Genomic DNA, 24,138 nt, shown 5'->3' on the forward strand with positions numbered 1-24,138 from the left:
TCCGAAGTACTAAATATTGGCGCGAAACGCTCTGTCAGCAGACCATCAAAAAACGAATTCTGAAACATAAATCATGGGAATAAAAGGGTTATCACAGCTGCTTGCCGACCACGCTCCTGGTTGTTTGAAAGAAAGTGAAATTAAAAACTATTTTGGTGAGTATTCTGCTGATGCCACTAATAACTGTAGCTGTTTTATAATAATATTTATTCACTTTTCACAAATCAAATTATCAATCATTGAATCGACAATATCAATCATTGAATCAGCAATTGTTTGAACACCTGTACTTGACTTGCATTTATGATAGTAATCTAAAATGCTGTCAATTTTAGAATGACTAGCATTTATGACATATTAATGAGTGTCTATTTCAAGGGATTTAACACCTTAATGACAGCTTATGATAATTTTGTTATCAGTTTAACTAGTTTTATTTCACTTTCAGGCCGTAAAGTTGCAGTAGATGCCTCTATGTGCATTTACCAGTTCTTGATAGCCGTGCGCCAAGATGGAAGCCAGCTTACAAATGAAGATGGAGAAACAACAAGGTTTAATTAAAGTTTGTTTTATAGAAATGTGTATTGATATTATCATTCATCAGGGGTGTAGAAATGGGCCGGGAGCCGGTAAAATAACCCGGCTACATTAGCATCTCCATCCGGCTAATTTCCCCGCATCAACAAAAATAAAATCTGTTATTTTTTACAATAACATAAGCTCGATACATGACCTTATTAGTCGCATCCCCTATGTTTTGAAATTAATGATTTGCGAAGCAATGGAGGGTGAAATAAATATTTTTTTCCAGACACAAAAAGCATAGTAAGTATGCAACATGAGCGTGTCTGGCCTTCTGTTAGTCCTATTACCATTTACGCAACAGTAAATTTTATATACACAGGCCTGTTAACCAGGTGTAAACAAAATGAACAAGCATGCGGTGATGTCACTGCTAAAAATAATCCATTATTTTGATGAATTTTACATGTACGTTGGGTGAAATTTAGTACGCTTTAAATGTCACCGAGTGTCCAGACATTTCTTTTGGTTATTAAAATGGAATAAGTTAGCTGCAGGTAAAATATCTAGAACCACAGAAAATGAAGTTAGATGTTTAATTTTCAGAGGTTAATAGTGATTCAGTGGCTGAAAGTATATAATTGGTAGAGAGGTAGGAGGTAGGAGGGAATAGCTAGCAAATGACAAGGCATGTGGTCTGGAATGTTATAATATTATTCTGAATCTGAATTTGACAGTAGTTTGGTTTATTAGTTAGCCCTGACTGGTGGGTGGGGGATAGTACTCAGTTTCAGTATCATATTATAGTACATTTATGTTAAGGTTCCCTGTTACAAAATAAACATGCACCAGAAGACTAGAATGTTTGGTTAAAAAGGCTTAAATTCATCCCACAAGGGGCGTTGCCCTCTTGACCCTAACAGGGGGAGGACACCCAGACCCCCCGCCTACTTTTAGGATATTCCCTGCTACTTGAATTAATTTCTACAGCCCTGATTCATGGTTTGCATTTGGACTTGCCTAAGACTAACACCCAGGACTGGCATACTCACAAAATGTGAGTAGAATTTTAATGCAACAAGTGACTGTTGCCCTAGCCCACAAAATTTGAGCAATTTTGCTCCTTATGAAGCCATAATTTAAAACAAAGCTGCAGCCATTTTATGGTAATGATATTATTTAATGTCATGATAAATGAACAAAGATTTTAAGAATGTGTTTTGTCAGGTCACGCGCAATATATGCCTTTTTATTATATAAGTGTCTTATTATTATATAATAACATCTTGAGCCTGCCATTATCAAACTTTTCACCTATGAGTGGGACAGGTCTGTCAGATAAAAAATGTAAAATTATGCTGGCAACTATCTAAAGTCACCAGGTTTAACTGCAGAAATAAGATCCCACATCTAAAAACTGAAAAGATTTATTCTTAAGTCCGGTTTATGATCTTTAAAATAAACTAACTGTACATTGTTATTTCAATTTTCAAATTATAGAAGTCTGTGAAACATGATTTAATGCTTACTTTATTGGTTTTAAAATAATACAAATGATTCTATATTTCTTTTCTTTTGGGTAATATTTATAATTGTACATTCCAGTCATTTGATGGGGATGTTTTATCGCACTATCCGGATGGTGGAGAACGGTATCAAGCCCGTGTATGTGTTTGATGGAAAACCTCCAGAGATGAAATCAGGAGAGGTTGGAGATTGACTTGTTCAAATTGTTGTAATATTCATTTTAAAGCAAATGTCAAAGGTCCTTTTGTACTAGTGATGTTTTGCTATGCAGAGGCATTGGCAACTGGCAGTGTGAAACAAAATGGACTTGTATGCAGTTGATATGTAGTTGACACTTTTGATAACCTTAAGTTAATGTTTGCTTTTAACAGTTAGTAAAACTTATTATTTCAGAAGATTGGTTTTGTTCTAACACAATGAGTTGAAAAAAAAGTGTAAACAGGCATTTCAGACATAAAGTCATTCAGTTTTCCCTATGGGTTTGTCTTAGACTCTGTGGGCTCAAAGGCAGTCTTGAGAAGCTATGACTAGCATTTTAATAGTATACATGTGTTCAAAGTTTAACTGTAGTCAAACCTTACATTTACATGTGATCTAAATTGAACTGTTAGGTTCGCATTCATACCTAAGTGAGTGGATAGAATTAATGTTTTATATCATAGTTTCAAAGGCACAATTATATTTACCAAAATGTTGATGAATAAAAAAAATAAATATGACTATAGTGATAAAAAAGTTACTTCAAAAATGTTGTTGAATCAGGATATTACTGGTTTTTAGATGTCATGTATCCAACAGTCATTTGTAATCTAACACTTACATACATAATAATCATAAATTTTCATATCATTATTTTACATTATGATAACAGTTAGAGAAGCGTAAGGAAAGGCGTAGTGAGGCTCAGAAAGGGTTGGAGCAGGCAACAGAGGCGGGAGACACCGAGAACATTGAGAAGTTCAACCGCCGTCTCGTCAAGGTCACCAAACAACACAATGAGGACTGCAAGGAGCTGCTAAAGAGAATGGGCATTCCTTACGTCGATGTAAGTACTTAAATAAGGCCACACCAATTTAGTGTTTGTTCTACAAATTTGTGCAAAAAAATGGAGCTAGTGGGCGAAATAAAAATACAGTTTTCTCATAAATATAGTAGTAAAGCGGGAGTGGATGTAAACGTATCTTTTTCCTATATAATTAATACACTTGAATTAAATTGTTGAACAATTCTCCTCTCTGTCAGCAATTTCAGACTGAAGCAACGATGATAAAAGGTACTTCCCTTGTGAGGTATTTGTCCAAAAACATTTTTGCAAGATTTGATACATCTGTTGAATGAATCATCAATTTGGTGTTGCTTTAGTGATAACCAGAATTTAATGAATGTGAAGTATTAATATGAGTGTGAAAGTTTTATACCCAATGGCAATGCTCATTTAATCAAGGTGACCAAACATCGTGTTTATGTCACGACCTTTTCTGCTGTCTTGGAATGCTAGTGCTGGAGCAGAATTACCTGTAAAATTTAAAACAAATATTACTCAGTTCTCTTATAGGAGGGAAAGATTATGCAAGAATTTCGCCATATTCCCTTTTGACCAAGTTTTATTATCATTCTTAATTCAAGAAATAAAACTGACAACTGTAATTTAGGTTTCTCTAACATCTGCACCTTACAGGCTCCATGTGAGGCCGAGGCCCAGTGTGCCGCCCTCGTGAAAGCTGGAAAAGTCTGGGCCACAGGGACAGAAGATATGGATTCTCTCACATTTGGTTCCAACGTAGTGTTGCGACACCTCACATTCAGCGAGGCCAGGTAGGAAAGATTAAGTAAAGATGCTAGCAAAATTTTAACCATTGTACATCACATACCAGTCTTGAATGAGTTATTTGTTGATTTTAGACAGCACTGTTTTTGTGCAGTAAGAGAAGATAAAATGATGGAGTCCAGGTCATAAAAAACATTTAAATGTCTGAGTAAAATGAGAACTAATTGAAAATTGGCTTTAAAACAAATCTTTTTAGAAGGTTTGAAGATTCGAGAAACTCCAAAATGGCATTAATTGCTACTTTGTTCCTTTGCCTGGACTAGGAACCTGACAGACTTATTAATCAAGGTGTCTGTCTCACTGTCTAGCTTAAAAACTGCAAGAAATTTGCTTAAAAGCAACATAATCAAACTGTCACTGCTCCCTTAATGGCTTTGTTGAGTGTATTCCCTAAATGGCTATATGGAGTATGTTCCCTTAATGGCTATATGGAGTATGTTCCCTTAATGGCAATATGGGTTATATTCCCTAAATGGCTATATGCATTATGTTCCCTTAATGGCAATATGGAGTATGTTCCCTTAATGGCAATATGGAGTATATTCCCTAAATGGTTATATGGAGTATGTTCCCTTAATGGCACTATGGAGTATGTTCCCTTAATGGCAATATATAGTATATTCCCTTAATGGCATTATGGAGTATGTTCCCTTAATGACAATATGGAGTATATTCCCTTAATGGCAATATGGAGTATGTTCCCTTAATGGCAATTTGGAGTATATTCCCTTAATGGCAATAATAATATGGAGTATGTTCCCTTAATGGCAATATGGAGTATGTTCCCTTAATGGCAATATGGAGTATATTCCCTTAATGGCATTATGGAGTATGTTCCCTTAATGGCAATATGGAGTATATTCCCTAAATGGTTATATGGAGTATGTTCCCTTAATGGCACTATGGAGAATGTTCCCTATATGGCTATATGGAGTATGTTCCCTTAATGGGTATATGGAGTATGTTCCCTTAATGGCATTATGGAGTATGTTCCCTTAATGGCAATATGGAGTATGTTCCCATAATGGCAATATGGAGTATGTTCCCTTAATGGCAATATGGAGTATGTTCCCTTAATGGCAATATGGAGTATATTCCCTTAATGGCATTATTGAGTATGTTCCCTTAATGGCAATATGGAGTATGTTCCCTTAATGGCAATATGGAGTATGTTCCCTTAATGGCAATATGGAGTATGTTCCCTTAATGGCAATATGGAGTATAATCCCTTAATGGCATTATGGAGTATGTTCCCTTAATGGCAATATGGAGTATATTCCCTAAATGGTTATATGGAGTATGTTCCCTTAATGGCACTATGGAGAATGTTCCCTATATGGCTATATGGAGTATGTTCCCTTAATGGGTATATGGAGTATTTTCCCTTAATGGCATTATGGAGTATGTTCCCTTAATGGCAATATGGAGTATGTTCCCTTAATGGCATTATGGAGTATGTTCCCTTAATGGCAATATGGAGTATGTTCCCTTAATGGGTATATGGAGTATTTTCCCTTAATGGCACTATGGAGAATGTTCCCTATATGGCTATATGGAGTATGTTCCCTTAATGGGTATATGGAGTATTTTCCCTTAATGGCATTATGGAGTATGTTCCCTTAATGGCTATATGGAGTATGTTCCCTTAATGGGTATATGGAGTATTTTCCCTTAATGGCAATATGAAGTATGTTCCCTTAATGGCAATATGGAGTATGTTTCCTTAATGGCTATATGGAATATGTTTCCTTAATGGCTATATCATATGGAGTATGTTCCCTTAATGACAATATGGAGTATGTTCCCTTAATGACAATATGGAGTATGTTCCCTTAATGGCAATATGGAGTATGTTCCCTTAATGACAATATGGAGTATGTTTCGTTAACGGCTATATGGAGTATGTTCCCTTAATGGCAATATGGAGTATGTTCCCTTAATGGCAATATGGAGTATGTTCCCTTAATGGCAATTGAAGTACGTTCCCTTAATGGCAATATGGAGTATGTTCCCTTAATGGCAATATGGAGTACATGTATGTGCCCTTAATGGCAATATGGAGTATGTTCCCTTAATGGCAATATGGAGTATGTACCCTTTGTGGCAATATGGATTATGTTCCCTTAATGGCAATATGGAGTATGTTCCCTTAATGGCTATATGGAATATGTTTCCTTAATGGCAATATGGAGTATGTTCTCTTAATGGCTATATGGAGTGTGTTCCCTTAATGGCAATATGGAGTATGTTCCCTTAATGGGAATATGGAGTATATTCCCTAAATGGTTATATGGAGTATGTTCCCTTAATGGTATATGGAGTATGTTCCCTATATGACTATATGGAGTATGTTCCCCTAATGGGTATATGGAGTATTTTCCCTATATGACTATATGGAGTATATTCCCCTAATGGCATTATGGAGTATATTCCCTAAATGGTTATATGGAGTATATTCCCTTAATGGCATTATGGAGTATATTCCCTTAATGGGAATATGGAGTATATTCCCTAAATGGTTATATGGAGTATATTCCCTTAATGGCATTATGGAGTATGTTCCCTTAATGGGAATATGGAGTATATTCCCTAAATGGTTATATGGAGTATGTTCCCTTAATGGTATATGGAGTATGTTCCCTTTATGACTATATGGAGTATGTTCCCTATATGACTATATGGAGTATGTTCCCTTAATGGTATATGGAGTATGTTCCCTATATGGCATTATGGAGTATATTCCCTAAATGGTTATATGGAGTATGTTCCCCTAATGGCATTATGGAGTATGTTCCCTTAATGGCAATATGGAGTATATTCCCTAAATGGTTATATGGAGTATGTTCCCTTAATGGCACTATGGAGAATGTTCCCTATATGGCTATATGGAGTATGTTCCCTTAATGGGTATATGGAGTATGTTCCCTTAATGGCTATATGGAATATGTTTCCTTAATGGCAATATGGAGTAGGTTCCCTTAATGGCTATATCATATGGAGTATGTTCCCTTAATGGCAATATGGAGTATGTTCCCTTAATGGCAATATGGAGTATGTTCCCTTAATGGCAATATGGAGTATGTTCCCTTAATGGCTATATGGAGTGTGTTCCCTTTATGGCTTTGTTAAGTATGTAACCTTAATGGAATGTTAAATTGCAGGAAGATGCCTATTAAAGAATATCACTACAACAGAATACTGGAAGGTCTTGGTCTATCTCAAGATGAGGTAAGATTATTAATATATTTTTGCTTTCAAATGCTTTCAAATTCTTTAAGTAATTTTTAACAAGTAACATCTCAAAGTGAAATATCAGTGTTTTGTTCACTTTCAAGGCAATGGTGGTGGGGTGGGGACTTTGAATCATTTATAGGGGATAAACAGCATCTTTTTTTACATAAAGGGGGAAAATACTTCATTCATATTATGTTTCATTTGTTTTTAAACCTTTATCTAACAAACCTAATGTCATATTCATGTATGGCATTGTATTGCTACACTTGCTAAATGTTAAGAGGCCAATGCTCCTAAAAAAATTAAAAATAAATAAACGAGCCATGGATTGTAAAGGCTTTTTTAAAAGAATCAATAGTGAAATCAATACTACATGTATATCTTATATCTAGTTTATAGATCTGTGTATCCTGCTTGGCTGTGACTACTGCGAATCTATCAGAGGCATTGGTCCAAAGCGAGCCATAGATCTTATTAAACAGCACAAATCCATTGATGAAATTGTCAAACACCTGGACACAAAGGTATAATTATGAATGTTGAAGATAAAGTTATAAATAGGGTAGCACTGTCTCCTTGCTGTTTGGTGGTTGGCTCATTCTGGTAATTTAAACATATTTTAACTTATTTTACAATAATTGTGAAATGTGTTTTAACAACATTAATCATTCTTGTTGGCACGATTTTACCCGAGAGTGGTGTCTTGTGTTGTGGAGAAAAACTGGAGTACCCGGAGGAAACCCACTTGTTCGGTTTGGTGGCCTATTATGTTGATTTGTGACTAAATAATTATAAATGTTCCTTTGATTGAGTCATATCCGGAAAGCAGATTTCTGGGGCCATATTCAATAGCCAACTTAGATTTATCTTAAATTTAAGAGCAGAATCTGAGTGTTTTGATACGGCAGTATAATTAATTGGCCTATCTGCTGAATGGGATCACTGAGTCATATCTAAGTATAAGGACAAAAATTATATTGAATACTGGCCTTGGAGTAACAACAAAATCTGGTATGATCAAGCTGTAAATAAAAAGTAGGCGTTAAACAATCTGGTACAAAATAATATTTCATAAGAGTGCATGGATAGAGAAGTCACTGCTTCCTTTCTTTTTTCCCACAGAAGTACACAATAGCAGATGACTGGCTGTACAAGGAGGCCAGACAGTTGTTTAAAACCCCAGAGGTGGCAGATCCAAGCACATTGGAGGTAAATTGTAGATGAATTTGTCTTATGTTCGTAGTCATTAATTTGCTGAATGCGTATATACACATCATCCGGTGTAAGTTGAATTGGAATAACTTTCAGAAATTTTACTGTGATAGCATATGCATTTTTTTTTAAATATGTGCTGTTGAATAGAGCCATCTTGATTTTCATCCATTATAGCTTTTCTGTTTTTATTATAGATGTAATAGATTTATTCTGAGTTAAACACAATATTTCCTATTCAATCAATGTGACAAACGCCTTTGAGCATAATAAATACATATAGATTCCTACTCTTACAGCTTAAATGGACAGAGCCAAACGAGGAGGAGTTGATAGACTTTATGGTTACACAGAAACAATTTAGGTAAGATCAGTGTGCAAATTTTGCGTATCTATTCCATTAGATTGGCATATTTTCATATTTTCGATCATCAAATATTAAATATACAATTAATTAGTAATTAAATCTTTATGATTTGTTCAGTCTAGTGATTTAAAAAAATGTACCCAATCATGCTCATGAAATGATAGTGAGTCTCCATTTTCTTTCTTTAAAAGTATGCGGTATAGGTATATGCCCTCAACTATAAAGGAGTCCAGAGTTCTGGCACTTAATTGTCTACAGGTCTTGTTTAATGTTTAAATTTTTCATAGCCAAATATCTTCAGTATGGATTCAGGCTTGTTGTGCAAGTGTATAATATCAAAGTCTTGTTTAAGTGAGGACCGTATCCGTAATGGTATCAAGAAGTTGACGAAGGCTCGGTCAGGAAGCACTCAGGGTCGTCTAGATGGATTCTTCACAGTTATCTCCTCAAGCCCAGCTACCGGAAAGAGGAAGGTTAGTATGGTATCATTCATAAAGGTTCTTCACATGATGACAAAAGTCAGCTCAGGGATAAATCAGTGTACAAGAACAAATTCTAATATTTAATAGTTTTATTCTCTTTGGTCTTTCAGCAGTCGAAATTAACACAAGCCCGCAAGCCCTGCACTGATTATATGTCTCACGGGCTTGTCCAAATTCTGCATAATATATAGTAGGACTTGTTCAAAAATTTGATGCCAAGTAAAAGTATAAGAATTCGGGCTTGTTCATCAGTAAGTCTAATGTCGATGACTGGTCTTTATTGTTAACTATGATGCATATTTGAAGAGTATGCTAGTAGTTCTTGTGAAGCCATGCAGTGTCCTGCTGGTAAAATAATTGTGTTTATATTAAAATCTCTGATGTGGTGAGAATTTAAGTAGAATATCTCATAGTGTTTGCCTTGTCTAGTTAAAGCTGCACTCTCACTGATGGATTGTTTTGATAACTGTTTTTATTTTTGTCTTAAAATCAGCCAATTTTTTTGAAAATTTCTGGAAACCAGTGATATAAGAGTGCTGACAAAAGGGAAGATCTCAGTTTTCATATTTAGATTTGAAAATAAATGTTTTATGGCTCAAAGCGCAATTAACAAAAAAAATTCAGCAGTTCAACAAACAATTGAGATATATTCTGTCATGAGCTATCTTAAATTACTGACATTCGTTTGTTCTGTTTCCATACCTTCTACATGTTTATAGGTTGTGTTTGTACTTGCAGGCTGAAGATGCCAAGGGGTCAGCAAAGAAAAAGGCTAAGGGGGGCTTCAAAAGGGGCAAGTGATGAAATGGAGAAGATTGTTCTGGGAAATACAGATTGGAAATAATTGTTGACATTGCTGTAGTGTAGCATGTCAAATAGGGCAAGTGTCGTTTATTAAGCTGTTTAATACTCCAATGGACTTGCATGCCATTTTTCCAACTGCTTTTCATTTTATTATTTTCAACAGGAAAGTATTGTTTATTTTTCGCTAAGATTACTAATGTTTAATGGTGCATGAATTTCCTTACACCTTTATTTGTTTAATATATATATATGGATACTATTGATTACTGGCATTTGCATTTTCTCTATTTGAATAAAATTGTATGTGTACATGAAGTGTACTTGTTTATATCATAATGAGATATTAAAGTTGATTTAAGAAAATACTTTTTCAAATTAATTTTAAACCAATCTTGTCACTAACTTCCTCCGGCTTATGGAGATCTTAGGAATTCTCAGGTAACTGTACAATGTGCTCGAAACATGGTAGGTCTCATAAATTTGACAACTTGTAAATATTTATCTACGCACCACGAAGTGGGAAGGTATTTAAAAAAAAAAACTCCATTCGTTATTCCTCAGTGCGTACATCCATAGCATTTTAAATATGTTTGGAGAGCTTGCACGTCAAAAAAGTATATAGAGCCAACAGCTTTGGGCTGCATTCCCAAACATCACGACTCCGAGGCAGCTTGAAGGCGCCGCGACCAGTTCCACCACGGGCCAGACATCCGCTCCGGGTAAGGCCACGACCAGTTCCACCACGGGCCAGACATCCGCTCCGGGTAAGGCCACGACCAGGACACAATTTCAATACTAGAGCCTTATTTTATGGCGACTATATGCTTCGCCACTCGTGAAAATATATTTTTTCTATGACACTCGTGAAATAAAATACGATCTTACACTGAAATAAACAATTATCTATATATTGAATGAAACCAGTCTAAGTGTTCAACCAGCGACATGACTCGTGTTGGTCAACGTTACATTAATACATGTAGATCATGTATACATAACAGGCGTGGATTTTATGTCTGCTTCATGTGTCTTATTTGTTCAATAGGACTTCAGTTACACGTTTTGCTGTTCAAAGCGAGGCCCAAAACCCATTATGCTGCTACGCCAGCTCAGGCCTAAAAAAAAAAATTGTTTGGTTAGGGTTACATCCTTTTCAAAAATAGGTAGGGTAGGTAGGCTTTTTATTTTATTTTTTATTAGGCTTTATATAAGAATGTCATTTTCATCATTGGAGAATGGTGTTAAAGTTATCTTCTGTATAAGCATTTAAGGTTTTAAACTACATATTGAAAAGCAAAAAAAAAGAAAAGAAAAATTATTATTTTTTTTTATTTTTTTTAGTTTTTCATATTTTTTTTTCAAACTGACTATAAAAACGTTAGGGTCGGCGCCTATTCCGTAGGTAGGGTCGGGTAACCCGAACCAAATGTGTTTTTTTTTAGGCCTCAATGTCAATGTCTCAATCCTAGTTCAAGAGTAGAAGTCTTACGATGTGTGTTTATTTCACATTTTTATACCTGAAATGATACCAATTAATCAAGTTGGTGTGCAACTCCTGCAAATGTCACTGATATTTCAAGCGACGGCGTGGATATGGAGCCCCTTCGTTCCGACTGTCGTTATTTCATCGTTGAAACGTAAGGGAATTACAGTGATTGTGAAACAGTTGATTAAAACATTTATCACTCGTTGATATGGTGTTTTTCTACTTGTGGGGGACACCAACTGGTACGGCTTCGTGACCACAAACTCACGTGCACCAGGCTGAGAAACGAACAAGGGACGACTTGTTGCCGTTGTCGCGTGTATGGTATATATGGACTTAAATTAACAGGTGTTCCGAGTAAATACAATTTATTGCGAATAAAACAAATGGAATAATATTGGATTCCATGTGAATATTGGACAAGTCATTCAAACAGGTTAACACTCACACAAAAGGGAAATAAAGTGGATTTTGCAACGACTTCCAGAAACTAAAAATCAAAAACGTTCTATTTTTTTCTTTATCTAACATCACTTAAAACTTTTTCGCTTTCTCTCATCTCCTTACATTACACGCAGTTTTCTAAGCAATCGTGTTTATTTTTGATCTTCTAAACGGTCGAGTCCGGCGCCGACTAGACGTTTATAAGACCGAAAATAAATGCTTACTATTTTAGTGTTCAGCGCGAAATGCCTCTTGATTGCCTTTATACTAGCCAGTGGGCATGTGCGAGCTTTTAAATAACTTGCTTAATAAAACCAATTAATGACAAAATGGATAATTGGCCACTGTTTTCGTGACTTAATGGAACTTTGGCAGTTGTAATCTGCTTAATAATATTTTGGTTGTTATTCCTCTTTTAAATGATTGAATGTGAATCTGTCCAGCGATTCCATTGGCCTGAACACTAAATCCAAGTATATTTAAAAATTTACAATAAAATTGTATGTAAAAAACAATGTAACATATAATTGTTACAATAATAATAACGTGTGTAAGTAAGAAGACAAATAGTTATTGAGTATTATTTCAGTTCCCTGCAAAGAACAAGGCCAAAATAAAGTTATGAATTTACATTGATGAAAACAACAATGTTACATATGGTTGTAACAATAATAGTGCGTGTAAGGAGGAGGCAAATAGGTATTGAGCATGATTTCAGTTTCCCGCAAAGCATAAGGCCAAAATGAAGTAATGAATTTACAAGTGTATGTAAAACATCAATGTTGCATATCATTGGTACAATAATAGTGCGTGTAAGGAGGTAAATAGTTATTATGTGATATTGTAGTTTCCTGCAAAGGACAAGGCCAAATGCACCCGGAATATAAAGAAAATGCATGTTTATTACATAATCACACTGAAATATCGCCTTGCTAACCAAGCGAACAGTTTAGTGAAGTTTGCGGTATATGAAAGCTATTATCTGATGAAAAATTGTGAATACGGGTTAAGGATTTATCCTGAAATCGGGATGAGAGCTTTTTGCTCAAACATACGCATCAATCAACCTTGAAATGAATATATAAATGAATTTGGATACAATTTCAGTTGGGGTCTAAGACCCTTCACCCTGCTTCGGACATGGATCGCCTTTCCTCGATCAGACCCCGGGATGTTTTTTCAGGCTTGGCAATTATCAACCGTTAGAGACCCTGTATTAAATACTCAAAAGTTACAAAGATTTAAAGTGAACATAGCCTTAAAGATATAACTAATGTTTTTATAACTCACGGAGTTAAATACATACAAATGCATGTCCTTGAGCACTAAGTAAACATATACATGTACATGAATAAGTTCATGGCACAAAAGTAGCATGCTATCGAACGTTAAATACAAAATATCATCTTAAGTCGTGTGTCGCTCAAAGAAGTTCGATTCTCTTCCTACTTCGGTGCAATAGGGCCGTCATCTATGAATTCCCCAATGGGCACATATTTCACGTCATCGTCAAGTCCAAAGGCTTGGGGTCCGACGAATTTCAGGGCCATCTCTGAAGACATCACTGGATTCACCCGGAAAGCGACAATCGCCACACGCATACCAAAGCTAACTTCCTCTGTCGGGATTGGCTGAGCGGTGTCGGAGTCCATCATTGTGATCAGGTCAGGGACGCATACCAGTACTTTACTGTTCCCGTTGGTAACATCCCTCACGGTCAGAAATTCGTTCTGAAACTCAATCGACATTTTCTTTCCGTCATCTTCATCGAGGCCATCGATATCAATTTTACCCCTATTAAATCCGCCAGTGGTTTCTCTGAGAACGTCCACAATTTTCCCGTACATGATGTACTTTCCGCGCTCAGCGTCTACGAGAGCCTTCACTGGTGCCCGGTTTTCGGCACGGGCTCGGAGAACTGTATCGCCAATTCTTCTAGCATGACTAAGACTATGCTGAATCGTAAATTTCATGATTTCATCCCTGTGTAAATGTGTCAGACTAATTCCGCTGCTACAGCCCATGCTGATGGCAACAGCCCTAAGATGATCTTCGAGGTGCTTTGGTGTATCGATCTTCAGTACAGCAGCCCGGCGGCCTTTGTCGTCGGCCATCGTTGCCGGATATGGCTTGTAGCCGTACATGAACGGAGCGAACATCTGCAGCTCCGGAAACGCGCGTCCCATTCCGTCACAGTCAAGGATTGGAAGTTCAAGCTCGGCGCCAACGATCAAGGGTTCCAAACAGTTCATGCCTCCGATTTCGCAACTCATGATCGCTACAATGTTTGTTTTGCCAATCTGTTTGTGTCCACTTTCAGCCCTTTTCGTGTAATTGTCAATATAAACCACTCCGTCCTCCTTCTTTACTTCGACGCCATCTTTGTTGCGTAAGTCACAAGCCTCTGTATCGTAATCGCCACAAAGGTAAAGATCCTGCATGCACTGGAGAGCCCCGACCGTTTCGTTTCCTGTTATAAGCTTTTCGTAGAAAATCAAAGGTGCTCCCATAAAGGCAACCATGCTGACCAAGTCGTTTTCTTGGTGAGCAGTTTTCATGAATCTGGAAGGAGTTACAACTCGCATCTTTTTACCACTTTCTAGCGCTTTGAGAGCTAGAAGATAGCCAATATGTGGGTTCCCACCTCCACCGCATCCCATTATACCAGCACCAATGCTCAGACATTCAATGTCGTATGGTGTCAGAATCCATTCCCCCGTTTCCTGGTTAATCTCTGGCTCTCTGACTTCAATACCGCTAACTTCGTCTGTCAACACTACTCCTGTTGTGGTCATTGTCTGTTTCTGCGTTTGTTCGCCGGTCACCGGTTTTCTGTTATACACACTCTCATCTACTAAGAACTGCTCCGTTGAATCGTTATTAACAAGCAGGTCGCCGACGAGTTTGACTTTAATTCTTACAGCGCTTCCTGGAATGTAGGACAAAGTGACGTCATACCTTTCAACTACTGTCAGCGTTTCTGCCTTCGCACCTGAAGCAACCGCCTCGGCTTTAAGCGCATCGATTATTTCATTTATCGCCATATCTCTAGCCTCTTTGTAGAACCCTTTCCTGGATTTTTCAGTGATACTCCTCCTTAAATCTTCATCAGCATCTGGATGTTTCTCTAACTCACTTTGAAGGAACTTGTCAAGTTTAGGTTTGTCCACATAGTGCTCTAAATCTACAACTTTGTCTGCGGTCGCGGAAACCTGGCTCAAGGCTGCACCGACTGCATTAGCAACGCCAAAATGTTCGGGGATTATGATCTCCGAGACTCCTTCGAATTTTGCCTCTTTGCCAATGATAATGCTTCCTCCGCCGACTAGAACCAGCGGCAAATTTCTATCATTGAATCTCATTTTGTCAACGCATTCTCCGACCAGGTTATGGATTTTATCAACAGCCTCTTTTACAAAATTCTTCTCAAGTTGGCTTACACTCTCCTTATTGCCGACTTCACCAAATCCTGCCGCAACTGCTATATCTGTTGCTGTAACAACCCGCCCCTCAGTTTTCGATGACTCGGCGAACACGAGCGACTCCGAAACAATACGAAATCCAGCGCTCTGCGGTCCGACCTTCATTTGTTCCTTGCCCTTGACGACCGCTTTCCTTACGTAAGATCCACCACCAAGACCGATGCTGATGACGTCCGGCATACGGAAATTAGTTCGGATACCGCCAATTTTAACCTCGGCCGAGGCTTCTCTCGGGAACCCATTTTGCAGAATACCAACATCTGTGCTTGTGCCACCGATATCGCATATCAATGCTTCTTTCAAACCAGTCAGGTAAGCTGCCCCTCGCATACTGTTTGTCGCGCCGGAAGCAAAGGAGAATACAGGAAACTTCAACGCCCTTTTTTCGCTTAGAATTGTTCCGTCGTTCTGTGTTAAATACAAGGGACATTTTATTCCAAGGTCGTCCAGTGCCCGCCGAAAACCGCGTATGGTTTGCAAACATAACGGTTTGATGCACTCATTCAGTACCGCAGCATTTTCTCTCTCAAGAAGCCCAATCTTTCCAATTTCATGGGTAGCTGTGATGCTTGCTTCTGGGTACACTTTCTGGATAAGTTCCACCACTCGATTTTCTTGCTGTTGACGTACCGGTGAGAAAATACCTGACACGACTATATTTTCCTCTCCATTCGCCTTTAAAATTTCTACACAATTCAGGATTTCTTTTTCATCGACCGGCGTAATTTCTTGACCATCGAATTGGTAACCACCGTTGACCAGAAACAACGAACCACGGACAACTGACAGCAAATTCTTCTCAAAATCACTGAATGGTGGCAGCTTTTTCGAGGCAGTTCCACAAAGCCTTATCACAGCAACTTTTGCGAGACGTTTACCTTCAACAACTGCATTTATAAAGTGCGTGGTACCAATGTTGACTTGCTGTATTGCTAGCGTCCGATTTTCTTTCCGCGAGGCAATCAGCGCGAGATGAATTGCTGTGCTAACACCGGTAGTCACATCAGCTGTCGTGTGAGTCTTTATTTCCGATATAATTTGTAATGTCTCTGCAGATTTGTCAATTATAACAGCATCAGTGTTGGTTCCTCCGACATCAACTCCGATCACAGCGCGTGTCACCGTCATTTTAAAAGTTTATGCACTAAAACTTAACACTGGTAAGTTGATTATCCGCCGGTGTTAACTTATGTATACATCCGTGTATTTTTATACTTATACGCACCGATGCATTTATACGTATAACTAGTACATGTAGCTGATCAAAAGTTTATTTGTGTTATTTTCAAACAATGCCCTTGAGTTGCAGGCGTATTTGGTCGCACAAAGTTAACTATGCTGCCTATGATAGGGTTATCACATTAAATTTGACAAAACATGTTGTAACAGCTAATATGACATGTATAGCTGATTTGTTTGATGTAAAAGTTAACATAGTTATCATGACTTCTAGACTACTGATTTTCAAACACGGTCAATCTCAGATGGTAGTTTATCACGCAGGATGTCATAAAAGAGAACGAATATGACGTCACTGAAGTCAGCACTCGTGCTCGGCGCATCTCGCGGTATTGGGCGCCAGATAGCAATCACGCTTTCCAGGAACGGGTATAGCGTTATTGTAGCGTCAAAAACTGTTGAATCCACGGATAAACTTCCGGGATCTATTCACTCCGTTGTCAAGGAGATTGAACAAGATGGGGGCGTGGCATTTCCGGTACAATGTGACTGCAGGAGCGAAGGCGATATACAAAACGCTGTTCGCGTTGCCATTGAAAGGTACGTTTACGCCGAGGTCACCACTACTAATTCTGATTTATATTTGTTTCACAAAAGGTCGAGGAATCATAATTGCTTTCTGACGCTGTAAATATCACATTTCTTATTTCTGAAGTAATGATTTGTTTATGAATTTAGTCGACACGTTCTCTCAACTAATATCATTTAGAGTTAAAAGGCAAGTTGCGCCCTCCATTAAATTCATTTATGAAATATTTTATGTACGTAAATATCGATTGAAAATATCTAGTTATTCACCGTGGGAGAAAATGCAATCATAATAAAAAAATGATAGATAAAATGAAAGCCTAAAGGCGCTTTATTAGCAAGTTAATCACTTTTATTCATGATAAGAATTTTGATGTGCAAAGTTTCTTACTATTGAAATAATATCAATAGATGTTGAATTGAACTGAAATTGGTAAATTATGCATACACCACATTATTGTATTAACAAAAAAACTTAGTATAAAATCGGAACCATTGGGGAGCCATCGTACTGTCGCGTTTTGGTTATCGTAGTTTCGTAATTTCGCGTTTTCATCATCGTACCTTCGAGTATCGCGTTTAAGATTAACATATTCACATGCGATGGTACTAACGGAATTTGCCGGTTATCTTATTCATGTAGAATACTAGTAATTCTTTTGAGTTTGTTTGTTCCCGACTTCAGGTTTGGACGCATTGACGCTGCAGTGTACAATGCGGGCGCCATTCTTTGGAAGCCCGTACTTCAGACGTCATTGAAGCGTTTTGACCTCATGATAGACGTCAACGTGCGGGGAGCCTATTGTCTCGTGCAGGAAGCGGTACCGCGCATGCTCGAGCAGAAACACGGCAGACTGGTTCTGGTCGCACCACCAATTTATAACAGGTTTCAGTTAATATTTGTATAAATTTGTAAACACATACTAGTAGTGTATTTCATATACAATATACGAGGGTATTTTAACATTGGTCGTTTCTATTTCAAAAACGATGTTTCATATCCAAAGGTTTTTCAAAGGCAAGACTCCCTACAGCGTCAGTAAAGTCGGCATGACGATTCTAGCGAAAGGCCTTGCACACGAAATACATGCGACTGGTCAGTGCATTTTTTAAAATGAAATTGCTCTGTAGCTTCGAAGTTTGTATTAATATTTGACCTGTTTTAATAATGCAATATTTTTACAGTTTATTGTGATTAATGATTATTATAATGTTTATTTTTATGTCGCCAGGGGTGTCAATTAGCACGTTATGGCCCGCGACAGTTATCCGAGCACACGTGACTGACGTCATGAACGTTCCCGCCTCGCACATGCGCACTCCAGATATATTCGCAGACGCTGTATGCAGGATAGTAGATGAACCTTCAGACAAGTACATTTGATTATTAAACAAATGATTTCTAGAGCATTCTGCATAAAGAATCAGCTGATTTGGGCATCAGTGTTTTTTCAATCAGTCATAATTAAAGGATACCATAAAACATTAGAACAGGGGCCATGATTACGAACAGTCTCAAGTCCAAGTCTAGACTCAGTCTCAGAAAAGCTTTTTTATAAAGGAACAAAAAATCATATTTATTTCATTACTTTTACAAAAATTTATGTTAATAAAGGTAAAACATTCAAATATGAATATCAGTAAATTTTACCATCAATACTCTGATAGAAGGAAAGTTACAATGAAATGAAGTTTTGCCATAATGAGTCTTGAGTCTGAACTCAGATCTCAATTGTTTGGAAAACTGTCGATTTTTTTATTTTTCTTACTAACACTTTAAGCCATAAAACATCAATTTCCGACGGTAAATAGTAGAAACTGCGATCTGATCTTTTGTCAGCAGTCTTAAATCACCGATTTGCAGACATTTACGCAAAATTTGGCTCATTCCAAGACGAAAACAATTAGAAAGTTGTCGAAACGGACAATCGGTGAGAGTGCATATTTAACAGTATTACATCCATGTACTATAATTGATGGACTGATTTTTTAAATGTGAACAAAAAAGATACATATTCAGATTAATGTTTAATATTCAGGCAAATGTTTTTGACACATGTTCCATAGGTTGAATGGCGGTGTTCTTATTGACGAGGACTACTTGCGGTCAGAGGGTGTAACGAGCTTTACCAAATACCGATGTGACCCGGATGTAGAACCCCCGCGCATGATGCCGGAAGTGTTCCCCGACCTGTCCGTGCGGGAGGAGCACGTGGGTATGGACTTGAATAACAACAACGGCAGCGGAGGTGCCAGTTCAGGGGCGGATGGGACGAGTAGACAGAGCAAATTATGACGTCATGGTTATTGACTAAGATGTGTGCAGTACATAAGGACTTGGCTCTTTTTCATATTTTATATTTCTGTGTTTGTGAGAGTAGTCCTGAATATATTGTAAATTGCACCATGCAAAACCAATGAAAACATACATGAGATAAGAATAAAACTTCGGCGGTGAATTTGAATGTAAGAGGCAGTGCATATTCAGCATTATTGTCATTCTCAATCATCAGAGGTTCGATCATGATAAATCCAGTAGACTACTTATAGCATCATCACTCTGGTGAACGAGAATGCATTATTGCTAGCTTTATGTTTTAACGGTATGCTTATTTTATATTTGCCTTCACATTTCTATGTAAAATGAACATCTAAGACCAATATTTGGGATAATTTCGAACGAATGCAGACTTTGACAATCATTGAAAACCATACATATACTTAAGCCTTAAAATACAACCTGCATTTTGATTTTAAGACAATAAGAATGCGTGTGGCGGATGGCATATCATTCTTAAAAAATTTTTTTACTTGACTACTTACCATAAAAAACACATTGTCCGCTATGACATTTTCATCAAAAATGACCATCGCCTTCATAATGATACTGTTAGTGGAATAAATATGCTTTACTAAGTAAAACAGTGGTTTTACAGAGTCTACCTTATTTTAAAACATTCCTAATGAGAGAAGGTTTCGGAAGAACGAAATTTATTATCCAAAACCTGGAAACTCTAATCTCGCCAAGACGGTTAAATTGGAACTGTTCTATAACAGTGTATATTTGTATCACTGTTAACGCCCTCATCTATAGCCTCACATTCTCATTCATCAGAGGTTTGACAGTGATAAATCTAAAGTATATCATCCCATCATATATCATCACAGTGATAAATCTAACGCATATCATCCCATCATATATCATCACAGTGATAAATCTAACGCATATCATCCCATCATATATCATCACAGTGATAAATCTAACGCATATCATCCCATCATATATCATCACAGTGATAAATCTAACGCATATCATCCCATCATATATCATCACAGTGATAAATCTAACGCTTATCATCCCATCATATATCATCACAGTGATAAATCTAACGCATATCATCCCATCATATATCATCACAGTGATAAATCTAACGCTTATCATCCCATCATATACCATCACAGTGATAAATCTAACGCTTATCATCCCATCATATACCATCACAGTGATAAATCTAAAGTATATCATCCCATCATATATCATCACAGTGATAAATCTAACGCTTATCATCCCATCATATACCATCACAGAGATAAATCTAAAGTAAATCATCCCATCATATACCATCACAGAGATAAATATAACGCATATCATCCCATCATATATCATCACAGTGATAAATCTAACGCTTATCATCCCATCATATACCATCACAGTGATAAATCTAAAGTATATCATCCCATCATATATCATCACAGTGATAAATCTAACGCTTATCATCCCATCATATACCATCACAGTGATAAATCTAACGCTTATCATCCCATCATATACCATCACAGTGATAAATCTAACGCTTATCATCCCATCATATACCATCACAGTGATAAATCTAACGCTTATCATCCCATCATATATCATCACAGTGATAAATCTAACGCATATCATCCCATCATATATCATCAAAGTGATAAATCTAACGCATATCATCCCATCATATACCATCACAGTGATAATTCTAACGCATATCATCCCATCATATACCATCACAGTGATATATATAACGTATATCATCCCATCATATATCATCACAGTGATATATCTAACGCATTGCATCACATCGCTCTGGTGTTCGTGAATGTAGCACCAGCGTCAGCGGTACATTCTCAACAGCTAGTTTTGACGCTTTCAACGATCCGGAAAGACCAGCAAAGTAGGTTCCTACACTGGGAACGAATCTGCCGATCTGATAGAAAGTTTTAATATCGGGAACGCTGACCCAAAGAGGACAAACATGTTTACGACGTTGCGGAAAAGCAGACTACATCCGGCGAACGTGACGTCAACGGATTCGGCATAAAACTTGGAAGTTTAATCCAACAATTACTTATAGTTAAAAGGCGTTGAATTGACGTTGAATTGATTTTTTATTGTTTGAAATGCTTTTAACCTTAGACGGTTGAGTACTGTTAACGTCACGATCGGCGGATGTAGTCCGTTTGCCCACGACGTCGGCGCGGACTCGGCAACAAGTAAAGAGACGTCTCAGAAAAAGACCAAAATACTTCTGAAAACGGGAAAAAATGACACTTAATACAAATGTTGTAAAAGCCATGCTTTCATATTTTCATGGAAACCCATTGAATATTAATCGAATGTCGGCCATCTTGAAAAATGTCCGCAAAATTGATTTTCATACATTTTGAGCATTACCGTCATAGGATGTATACGGCTTTTCTAAAACTTCAATATTCTTTTAAAATGTAATCTTTTAAAGAAGGCTTTACTTGAAACATAAAACTGCAATATTGAAGTTATCATTCTCCGTGGAAATAACTAAACAAGCGTCCACTAGAATGATTAGCTTTTGTTTCTCATCACATATACAATGTAATGGGTATTGATAATAACGTTTCCCAAGTGTACATTTATCACATCATTTTAATACTCCTTTCAATATTAAATGTTGTTTTCGTACGTCATGTATCAGTATACATCGCGTTTCAGTCGACGTATAAATATCTTGACAAGAATTTTCAACAGTCGACTTTGAATCTTTTGCTTCGACCCATTGTATCATTGAACACATATCTCGACGACGTTTTAATTTAATATTCTGTTTTAACGACATGCGGCGAAGTTTAGTCAGTTTTGTTGTTACAAGTATGGTACTGTTTGCCAATGTATCGGAGTGCTCCTCCCCTATACGTGGCTCAACATCCGCTACCACAAACATACCGGGACCACCGGGAGTATTTCAAACATCTTCTTTTCCATTTGGGCCACCGACCGGCACATTTACGTCAGTGAGGTCACCGGAACCAGTGCCAACTAGTTCATTTCCCTTTGGGCCACCGACCGGCACATTTACGTCAGTGAGGTCACCGGAACCAGTGCCAACTAGTTCATTTCCCTTTGGGCCACCGACCGGCACATTTACGTCAGTGAGGTCACCGGAACCAGTGCCAACTAGTTCATTTCACTTTGGACCGCCAACCGGTCCTGTTCCTTCAGTGTCAACTACCTTATTTCCTTTCGGGCCGCCGGCCGGCCCAATTTCTTCAGGGTGGCCATCGGATCCAGTGTCAACTACTTCCTTTCTTGAAGGTACTGCGGCACCGACAGGCACTGTGGCATCAATGTGGCCACCAAGTTCTAGTTCAGCTAAACCGCCACCAGATTTTGTTACATTAAACACGCCGCATAAGCCACTGTGTTCTGAAGGTTCAATTAACAGCACTCATGAACCAATTAAGAACATGGGTGCACATATGAATACTATGGATAAAAACGGTGTGTTCCACTTTAAATCTGAAAACTCGAGCTTAAGTTGGATTCAAGACTCATGGTTGAATGAAAACACGTTTTCTGCAGTAGAGTTTATAGAAGCGATATGCCCGGGTTCTTTGCTCTGTAATACCGGATCTTCTCGGTCTTTGGAACATACGTATTTATGCTGTTCACAGTGCAGTTGTTCCAGCGACTGCCACTATGCGAACGATTGTTGCTTGGATTTTGACGAGCCCTATATTACCCCTGTGACTCCCATGACGTGTGTAGTACCTATTTTCCCTGAGAACAGATTTCAGGACCTTTCACCCAGTGACCGTAAAGGTTATCTTATGATTGAAGTTTGCGCGGAAGGCAAAACGGTTCCAAAAGATTCAGAGGTTCAACCTCCGGTTACCAGTACTGCTTCAAACAAAACGTACTTCAATGAGAATGTGGCTTTGTGTAACGGCGAATACGCATTTGATCTTAAAGCCTGGTCGCCAAAGATAATCTGCTACAGTATGGATCATTTTTCACTCTTTTTCCGTCATGACGGAGGGTTTGCGAAGATCTCTGATCGTTTTGAGTGGTTCAAATCATGCTCGATTTCGTGGATGCCTGACAACCTCCCAGTCCATGAATGCCGCGTTATCTCCGATTTGGAGGCAGAGTGCGACAGTTGTTCCGTATCCGGGAGTTGGCTGTACAACCTATGCCAGAATGGTTACATAGCTCCCTTTGGCCTAAGCGACGGTCGGATTTTCCAAAACGTGTTTTGTTTCGGCTGTACCTCTCTCAGCACATCACTCACGGCGGACGCATGCGCAGCGGAGGCGGAGGAATATGTCCGCAGTATGGCAAGGCTTGCAGTTTCCGGGACGTGCGTCTCCTTGTCTGTTTTGGAAGCCTTTGTTAAAGAAAAAATCAGCATTAGGATGCTGAATGAGGACTGTAGATGCAAGAACTGTATCAGAGAATTTCAACTAATGCCTTATCTGGTAAGTCGTTTGTTCAACACTGATATTTGTTTAAGGTTGTCCGTTTAGCGCACTCGCTTTTCACCAGGGCGACCCATGTTCGATTCCCGGCCTGTGCGCATGTGAGTTTGGTTAGTGGTCACCAAGCCGGATAAGTGGGTTTTCTCCGGGTACTCCGGTTTCCCCCACAATACAAGACCACACTCTCGCGCACAATCGTGCCAACGAGAGTAACT

At 38.0% G+C, this 24,138-nt stretch overlaps 3 protein-coding genes across 7 annotated transcripts; 2 read left to right on the plus strand and 1 right to left on the minus strand.

Annotated features, from left to right (window-relative positions):
* The first annotated feature begins 5 nt into the window (after positions 1-5).
* LOC128243506 (flap endonuclease 1-like) lies at positions 6-10,285 on the plus strand. The gene is made up of 11 exons (XM_052961306.1): positions 6-155; positions 449-551; positions 2,128-2,230; positions 2,921-3,094; positions 3,728-3,864; positions 7,039-7,105; positions 7,504-7,635; positions 8,234-8,320; positions 8,623-8,687; positions 9,043-9,163; positions 9,911-10,285. Exons 1-11 carry the CDS (start codon positions 74-76, stop codon positions 9,971-9,973), a joined length of 1,134 nt encoding a protein of 377 aa, XP_052817266.1. The 5' UTR covers positions 6-73; the 3' UTR covers positions 9,974-10,285.
* Positions 10,286-11,813: 1,528 nt separating this feature from the next.
* On the minus strand, positions 11,814-16,516 carry LOC128243507 (uncharacterized). Its single transcript, XM_052961307.1, has one exon. The coding sequence runs from the start codon at positions 16,514-16,516 to the stop codon at positions 13,352-13,354; it is 3,165 nt and encodes a 1,054-aa protein (XP_052817267.1). The 3' UTR covers positions 11,814-13,351.
* LOC128243510 (hydroxysteroid dehydrogenase-like protein 2) lies at positions 16,268-19,816 on the plus strand. 5 transcript variants are annotated; one of them, XM_052961312.1, is made up of 6 exons: positions 16,268-16,402; positions 16,842-17,167; positions 17,841-18,041; positions 18,163-18,251; positions 18,388-18,529; positions 19,223-19,816. In XM_052961312.1, the coding sequence occupies exons 2-6, from the start codon at positions 16,914-16,916 to the stop codon at positions 19,449-19,451; spliced, it is 915 nt and encodes a 304-aa protein (XP_052817272.1). In that variant the 5' UTR covers positions 16,268-16,402; positions 16,842-16,913; the 3' UTR covers positions 19,452-19,816. The 5 variants fall into 5 exon arrangements, with proteins under 5 accessions (XP_052817272.1, XP_052817275.1, XP_052817270.1 ...); XM_052961315.1 differs by having other exon boundaries at positions 16,388-16,402; positions 16,892-17,167; XM_052961310.1 differs by lacking the exon at positions 16,268-16,402 and adding an exon at positions 16,407-16,548.
* The last annotated feature ends 4,322 nt before the right edge of the window (positions 19,817-24,138 follow it).

The sequence above is a fragment of the Mya arenaria genome, chromosome 8 (assembly GCF_026914265.1).
Source record: "Mya arenaria isolate MELC-2E11 chromosome 8, ASM2691426v1".
In the NCBI taxonomy this organism is placed as follows: Eukaryota; Metazoa; Mollusca; class Bivalvia; order Myida; family Myidae; genus Mya; species Mya arenaria.

Excerpts from the sequence above, each read along its gene's own strand:
- LOC128243506 (XM_052961306.1), top strand. The coding sequence starts at position 74 with ATGGGAATAAAAGGGTTATCACAGCTGCTTGCCGACCACGCTCCTGGT. Across the intron at positions 3,865-7,038 it reads CTCACATTCAGCGAGGCCAG|GAAGATGCCTATTAAAGAAT; the intron begins GTAGGAAAGATT and ends GTTAAATTGCAG. Across the intron at positions 9,164-9,910 it reads CAGCTACCGGAAAGAGGAAG|GCTGAAGATGCCAAGGGGTC; the intron begins GTTAGTATGGTA and ends TTGTACTTGCAG.
- LOC128243510 (XM_052961312.1), top strand. The coding sequence starts at position 16,914 with ATGACGTCACTGAAGTCAGCACTCGTGCTCGGCGCATCTCGCGGTATT. Across the intron at positions 17,168-17,840 it reads GTTCGCGTTGCCATTGAAAG|GTTTGGACGCATTGACGCTG; the intron begins GTACGTTTACGC and ends TCCCGACTTCAG. Across the intron at positions 18,042-18,162 it reads GCACCACCAATTTATAACAG|GTTTTTCAAAGGCAAGACTC; the intron begins GTTTCAGTTAAT and ends TCATATCCAAAG.
- LOC128243507 (XM_052961307.1), bottom strand. The coding sequence starts at position 16,516 with ATGACGGTGACACGCGCTGTGATCGGAGTTGATGTCGGAGGAACCAAC.